Source organism: Otolemur garnettii, unplaced genomic scaffold (assembly GCF_000181295.1).
Source record: "Otolemur garnettii isolate 467f Iridium unplaced genomic scaffold, OtoGar3 scaffold00028, whole genome shotgun sequence".
Classification (NCBI taxonomy): Eukaryota; Metazoa; Chordata; class Mammalia; order Primates; family Galagidae; genus Otolemur; species Otolemur garnettii.
The window spans coordinates 6132099-6140407 of record NW_003852423.1 but is presented as its reverse complement, the minus strand read 5'-3'; the positions used below and the strand labels follow the sequence as shown (position 1 = coordinate 6140407).

Below are 8309 nucleotides of genomic sequence, written 5' to 3'. Positions count from 1 at the left end.
ACTAGAAGAAAGTGCAGGGAAAACTCTCAAAGAAATCGGCCTGGGAGACTATTTTATGAGGAAGACCCTCCGGGCAATTGATGCAACACCAAAAATGCATTACCGGGATCTGATCAAACTAAAAAGCTTCTGCACAGCCAAAAACACGTAAAGCAAGCAGACAGCCCTCAGAATGGGAAAAGATATTTGCAGGTTATGTCTCTAACAAAGGTTTAATAACCAGAATCCACAGAGAACTCAAATGTATTAGCAAGAAAAGAACAAGTGATCCCATCTCAGGGTGGGCAAGGAACTTGAAGAGAAACTTTTCTGAAGACAACAGGCGCACAGCCTACAGACACATGAAAAAAATGCTCATCATCCTTAATCATCAGAGAAATGCAAATCAAAACTACTTTGAGATATCATCTAGCTCTAGTAAGATTAGCCCACATCACAAAATCCCAAAACCAGAGATGTTGGTTTGGATGTGGAGAAAAGGGAACACTTCTGCATTGCTGGTGGTAATGGAAATTAATACATTCCTTTTGGAACAATGTTTGGAGATCACTTAGGGATCTAAAATTAGACCTGCCATTCAATCCTTCAATTCCTCTATTAGGTATATACCCAGAAGACCAAAAATCACTTTCTAACAAAGATATTTGCACCAGAATGTTTATTGCAGCGCAATTCATAATTGCTAAATCATGGAAGATGCTCAAATGCCCACCAACCCAAGAATGGATTAATAAATTGTAGTATATGTACACCATGGAATATTTTGCATCCTTAAAGAAAGATGGAGACTTTGCCTCTTTTATGTTTACATGATGGAGCTGGAACATATTCTTTTTAGCAAAGTATCTCAAGAATGGAAGAAAAAGTATCCAATGTACTCAGCGCTACTGTGAAAAGAATATATAAGCACCCACACTTCCATATGAAAGCTATAACCCAATTACAGCCCAAGATGAAGGGAAAGAGTAGGGGGAAGGTACAGGAGAGGATAGGTGGAGGGAGGGTAACTGGTGGGACCATATCTCTAGTGCATTTTACAAAGGTACATTTTAAATCTACCAAGTGTAGAATATAAATGTCTTAACACAATAACTAAGGAAATGTGGTGAAGGCTATGTTAACCAGTTTGATGAAAGTATTTCAAATTGTATATAAAACCAGCACATTGTACCCCATAATTACATTAATGTACACAGCCATGATTTAATAAAAAAAAAAAAAAGAAAAGAATACAGTTGGAGGCATCAGCCAACTGAAGGCATTAGCCAACTTCAAATTATACTACAAGGCTGTAATAACCAAAACTTTATGGTACTGGTGTAAAAGTAAACATATACATCAGTGAAACATACTAGAGAACCCAGAAACAAAACCATATACCTACAACCAACTAATCTTGGACAAAACAGACAAAAAACATACACATTTTATTAAATAAATGGTGCATCTTATTAAATAAATGACTCTGAGGAAACTGGATAGTCACATGCAGAAGTATGAAACTGGATCCCAGTCTCTCACAGTATAGAAAAATTAACTCAAGATGGACTAAAGACTTAAATGTAAGGACTGAAACCATAAAAATTCTACAAAACTTAGGGAAACCTGATCTTGATATTGTTATTTACCTACACAAATAATTTATGACTAAGATCCCAAAAGCTAATTCAACAATAATGAATAAATGGTACACAAACTAAAAAGTTTCTGCACAACAAAAGAAATAATCAGAGTAAATAAACAAACTACAGAATGGGAGAAAATATTTGCAAACTACACATCCAAGAAATGACTAATACTCAGAATCAACAAGGCACTCAAACAAATTAACAAGAAAAAAAAAACATTAAAAAGTTTTGACATGAATGGTTTTCAAAAGAGACACAAATGGTAAAAAAAAAAAAAAAATTAAAATCCTCAACATTACTATCAGGGAAACCCAAATTAACTACAAAATACTACTTTACCACAGTCAACAAATGGGTGGCACCCGTGGCTCAGTGAGTACGGTGCAGGCCCCACATACTGAGGATGACAGGTTCGAACCCAGCCCCAGCCAAACTGCAGCAAAAAATAGCCAGGCGCTGTGGTGAGTGCCTGTCACCCCAGCTACTCGGGAGGCTGAGGCAAGAGCTGGAGGTTGCTGTGAGCTGTGACACCACAGTACTCTACCAAGGGCAACAAAGTGAGACTTTGTCTCAAAAAAAAAAAAAAATCAACAAACAGTAGATGTTGTTACAGATATAGTGAGAAGAGAATACTTATACACTGCTGATGGGAATATGATTAGCATGAACTCTATGGAAATTAGCAGTCTATCTCCATACAATGACCACCTCCTTAGGTTAATCTAATTTTCTTAAACCATACATGCACCACATGTACATACCAGTACAGCAGGTCTACTTCCTTATGCTGACCACCTCCATATGCTGTTGCACCTAGGACGGTCAACTTACAAAGGTTCTACTGTAACATCTTTTGTAGCAATTGGGATGATACAGAAATCCACTATCCTAAGAGAAGTAGCTCAAGAATGGAAAACCAAAATACTTCATGTACTCACTTGTAAGTGGGAGCTAAGTTATGGGTATGTATAGTCATACAAAAGGACATGATGGACATCGGAGACTCAGAAGGGGGGAAAAGAGAACGAGGGTGAGCAATGAAAACTTACCTATAGGGTACAATATATGCTATTCAGGTAACAGTCACAATAGAAGCCCAGGCTTAACCACTGTACAATTCATCCATGCAACACAAAACTACTTGAACTTCCTAAATCTACTGAAATTTAAAAAACAAAAACAAGAAACTTTCACCCCCCACCTTCAGGGAGACAGAAGGAGCTGGAGACCAAAGCCAATACTTTAGTAAATCACACACACCTTTATAATGAAACCTCAATTTTCAAAACTCAGAATTGAGATCTGGGGGAGCTTCTAGGTTGGTGAACACATCCATGTGTGAGAGGGTGGCACACAGGAGAGGGCGGCACACAGGAGAGGGCATGGAAGCTCTGTACTGCCCACTCCCAATGCCTTGCATTACACATATCTTCCTTTATTTGGCTACCTGAACTATATCCTTTATACTAAAACTGTTAAGTGTAGCACTTTCTGGAGTTCTGTGATTGGTTCTAGTGAATGAATCATCTAACCAGAGGAAGCATCATGGGAGCCCCCAAATTTATAGCAAGTGAGCAGAAGTGCAAGTAACCTAGTGCAAGTAGATGGTGTTGGAAGTGGGAGTAGTCTTGTGGAACTGAGTCCTTAACTTGTAGGGTCTACACTAACACAACGTAAGTTAGTGTTAGAACTGAACTGAATTACTGGACATCTAGTCAGTGTCAAGAGAAGTAGTGTCAGAACAACACATTTGGTGTTGGGGAAAAAAAAATACACATTTCAAAACCATACGGTATTCTTGGAGGAAATAAATTTTGAATGTGAGCAAATTTGGAGACCCAACTACCACAAAAGGAAACACACATAGAGGTAAAAAGCCTATTAAGCAACACAAGGATGCAGATAAAAGCAATTTAAGAGATATAGCAACTGAAACCTAACATAAGGGCCTAACCTGGATCCTAATTAGATTGGAGGAAACCAACCATGGGAAATTGGAACACTACATGGATATTAAATTAAGAAACTATTGTTTGTTTTTACATGTAAACAGTATTGTGATTATTTCTCCTTCTCTATTAGTAGTACACATAGAATTTGTTTTAAAATTTTGAAATAAGTACAACATTAAAAAAAGACTGACCATGTGTTTGATAATTATAAAAATTGGGTGAAGAACACATGAGAATTAATTATTCCAGTGTCTCATTTTGGAATATTTGAAAATTTCCAGTCCAAAATTTTTTAAAGAACCCAAAGGGAAATGTAAACGTGAAATTATTAAACTTTCCAACATCCAATGAAATTCAAAGATGACTGGTTCAGAGTATAAGAAAAAATTTCATCTATAAAAAAACATAGGTATATGGAAAGGAGAAAATGGGGAGGTGACAGAAAATTAAATAAATAAGAGCATCTGAGGACATAGATTTCCCAGCTGGACACTCTTAACCTTGTAAGACACTGAACATACCTGCAGCTCCTGAGCAGTCTGATCTACTTTCAGTTCTAATGCCTTATAACTTTCAAAAAGAGCGTCCTTCTCTGTTTTAAGCTTTTCATTTTCTTCAATCAGTTTCTGGTCCTGCTTAATTTTCGCCAGGCTGACATTAGACCCTAAATTGAAGTCACCAACAGCCAAACTTTCCCTATTAAAAGAAAAAATCACTCATTTTTAGAAAACAAACTCTATAAAGCTGACAGAGATCACAAATCAAAACTAAATTATCTTGGGCTTTCTATACCTTATCTTAATTTTGGAAATTACAGTTTTTGCTTAGTTCAGCATTTAAAAACAACTTAATGCAAATGAAACTTTATAACTAAAGTAATACTTCAAAAACAATGCCTCAAACTCTCAAGGAAAAAATATTCCAACTTCTTCATAGCACTATCAACTCCAGAAAACAATGTAAAAGCATTTCTGTATCAGTTTCTTCCAATTCTTCCTCCCCATGTCCCCCACCCCATTGGACAGTTTGGTCCTAAACCACTGATGAGATCCCACCAAACACCTACATCATCCAAGACACAGCATCAAGGCTTGGATCATAATACAGAATAATGAAGAAAAAAAAAGTCTTAGCTTTCATAATACAGAATAATATTTTAGCATATACAAATAAATATCAAATCTGGCTTTCTGCTTTAAGTTGATAAAATCTAAAAAGTTAACTTCTTTTGGAAATAGCAAATTTCATCACAAGTTTTCACAGGAAGAAGAAAAGAGGCTCTCTTTTGTTAAAAAAAAAAAAAAATGGCCATTCCCTAGAAACTTATTAAAATATTCTTAAAGCCAGAGGAAAAACTTCAAATCTTATCTGAAATTCTGGCTTTGCCTAAATAATTCAAATTTAGGGGCAGATTTTCATTTTTGACAAATGTATTCAAAAGAGCTAGCATAAAAGTTAGTATATAAACTAGACAGCTGAGGAATGATTTTTCTTTCAAAATGGCTTTAAATGAAAATATTCTCCTAAAGCAGAGAGGAATACATATTTGAGAAAAACAGAAATAATCAGTATCATTCTCAATATCACTAAGCCTTAATTTCTATTCCGCTATGACAAGGGACTCCACCATGAGTTAGAAATTAATTAAAACTAAAAACCCCACCACATTCTTACTTTGGAAATGTCACATGATTTCCTGAATCATTTTCATTCTTGAAGTCAACAGCCAGCCTCCCACTTAAGCGCCCCTTTGGTCTGCTGAAGGTTGACTGATTTGACCTATGTCCCCACAGAGGAATGGGGCTTTTGAGGTTCCTGAGAGCAAACTGACCAGGATCTGATTTTTTTTCCTCACAGACATTAGTGCTGGAAGTGAGTTTGCATTTTTCTGCAAATCCTTTCTTAGCCACCTCTTCCCCAATATCCACACTGCCATACTCAGCCTGAGCAATAACTGTTCCATCTTGGTAGGTTGCTTTAATTCTCATTTTTATTTCCTTTTCAAAAATCAAGCTGCCCAAAAAGGTTCTGCCCTAAGAAAGATAGAAAAGTAGACATAAACCAGCTATATAAACATGTTCCTCCCCACTTACTTTGTTTCTACCCATTCTTTTCCAATTATCATATTTCTTTATTATATATATGGTCTCACCTTGTTGGTCATTTGCAAATATACTTCTGCATGTATATAACTATACACTTCTGATAACACACTTGTTAAAATCTTCCTTTTCAGAGTACAGCTAGCATTTGTTTAAGTAGCCATATTCATAAATTTTTAATATTTAATAATTAAATATCTTAGAATAACTTTTTTTAACCCAGCAGATTCTGTTGACTATTTTGGGTCCAATTAAATGTAATAGTGTCCTGAGGAACAATAGCCATAAAAATGAATTTCTGATAGTTACAAAAGGTACTCAATTTCAAGAAACTTAAAAATAGTTTTAAGGCAAAGATACTCTCGTTTTAAAGGCCAACATTCAAAGCACAAAATTATCAGCAAGTTTTTTAAAAATCAACAATTTGAAATTATGAAATCTGAAATATCAGAAATTCCTATGTTCAGAACTCTCTTAAATAAACTTTTAAGGGGGACACACCTGTGTTACTGGTATATGTGAAGCCATATAAGAAATCTGGTGTTTGCTAACTTTTAACTGTTGATTACCCATTCATAAAACTGAGCACAGATACACCTAAAATATATTTGCAATTGGATGGTATCTAGAGAATTAATTTTAATAAGAACTTGTCTACTCCTCCAGAAAGCTATAATCCCTAAAATTACTTTAATATGATCTAATATTACTATTCTCAAATTTCTCTAGGTTCTTTTCCTGATTTTTAGCCTATGCATGCTCTGAAGGAAATTACTCCTGTTTCAGAATATATAATGCATAAACTTAAAATATAAAATAGGTGAGTACTCCTCAAATTTATTGGTTCACATCTTCCTTGAAATAAGATACAATCTGCTAAATCATATCTTTTAAAAGAAGGAGCTTTACTCTTAGCTATGTTCCTACTAGATAACTACTTCACATAAATAAAGCAAACAAAAATAGAAAAACAGACCAATAATAATTAGAGAAACAAGTACATAAAGACCAAAACTAAAAACCAGAAAATACAAGGTTGCCACATTTTTAAAAAAGAAAAAGGTAAGGCCAGGTGCAGTGGTTCATGTCTGTAATCCTAGCACTTTAAGAGGCAAGGCATGTGAACTGCTTGATCTCAGTAGTTCAATACCAGCCTAAGCAAGAGCAAGAGCCCATCTCTACTAAAAATAGAAAAACTATCTGGACATCGTGGCAGATGCTTGTAGTCTCAGCTACTCAAGAGGCAGAGGCAGGAAGATCTTTCGATCCCAAGAGTTTGAGATTGCTGTGAGCTACAATGATGCCACAGCACTCTATCCAAGGTGACAGAGTCTCAAAAAAAGAAAAAAAAGAAAGTCAAAGTTCAAGAAACTAAATAATATTGATAGAGACTACTTTCTATCTCTTTTTAACTTTATAACAATAAAGAGTAGATTAAACACTTATGTAAGTGTTTATAACCTTTTTTGTGCCATGGCTCCTTTACCAATCTTGTGGTGGAAAAAAGAGAGAGAAGAGAAAGCAAAAGAGAAAGAAAAATCTTTGGACCCCTCAGAATATTTTAAAATAAATAATAAGGAAGGCACCCATAGCTCAGGGGATAGGGCACTGGCCACATACACCCAGGCTGGCAGGTTCGAACCTGGCCCGGCCCTGCTAAAACAACAATCACAACTGCAACAACAACAACAAAAATAGTTGGGCATTGTGGCAGGCACCTGTAGTCCCAGCTACTTGGGAGGCTGAGGCAAGAGAATTGCTTGAGCCCAAGAGTTTGAGGTTGCTGTGAGTTGTGACGCCACAGCACTCTACCTAGGGTGACAGCTTGAGAATCTGCCTCAAAAAATAAAAAAAAAAAATGGTGGTACCTGTGGCTCTGTGAGTAGGGCACCAGCCCCATATACCAAGGGTGGCGGGCTGAAACCCGGCCATGGCCAAACTGCAACAAAAAAGTAGCTGGGCATTCTGGCAGGCGCCTGAGGTCCCAGCTACTTGGGACGCTGAGACAAGAGAATCACCTGAGCCCAGGAGTTGCAGGTTGCTATGAGCTGTGACGCCATGGCACTCTATCAAGGGCAATAAAGTGAGACTCTGTCTCTTAAAAACAAAATTTTTTTAAATAAATAAATAAAAATAAATAAGATTACAAAGAAAGCTACTTCATTGTGATACAATTTACCAGCTTAAGAACACCTGGACCTATAAGAATTTCCTAGAATTTCCCTCTTGATGGGCAGAAAAAGAAATTCAAACTATATATGTTTAAGAATCACCAACTATCACTAGCCAGAAAAGTTTCAAAATCACATTAAGATTTTTTTTTTGAATTTTGCTTTCCACTGGCTTTCAATCGTCTTAATTTGAAGTTTTTTATTTTATTTTATTTTATTTCTTTTCCTCCTTTAGAGATTTTCTTGCCCCTAGCCTCCCAAGTAGCTGAGACTACAGGTGCCCATCCTGGCTCAGGATGGTCTTGAACCTACCTCTGCCTCCTCCTCAGGATGGATGTACCCACCTCTACCTCCCAGAGCGCTAGTATTACAGGCATGAACCACCACACCCAGCCCACATTAAGATTTTAATCAATCAGATATAGTATTCTGGTTAACTTCTTTCATACAAAAACT

General features: G+C 36.3%; 1 protein-coding gene across 2 annotated transcripts in view; it reads right to left on the bottom strand.

Moving 5' to 3' along the window:
* STK31 (serine/threonine kinase 31) overlaps positions 1-8309 on the bottom strand; it is a 144800-nt gene that overhangs the window by 116205 nt on the left and 20286 nt on the right. For both annotated transcript variants that reach the window (XM_003788507.2, XM_003788508.2), the window contains exons 7-8: positions 5255-5613; positions 4102-4276 (exon numbers count right to left, since the gene is read on the bottom strand). In XM_003788507.2, the coding sequence (XP_003788555.1) occupies positions 4102-4276; positions 5255-5613 (534 nt within the window). The remainder of the gene's footprint in view (positions 1-4101; positions 4277-5254; positions 5614-8309) is intronic.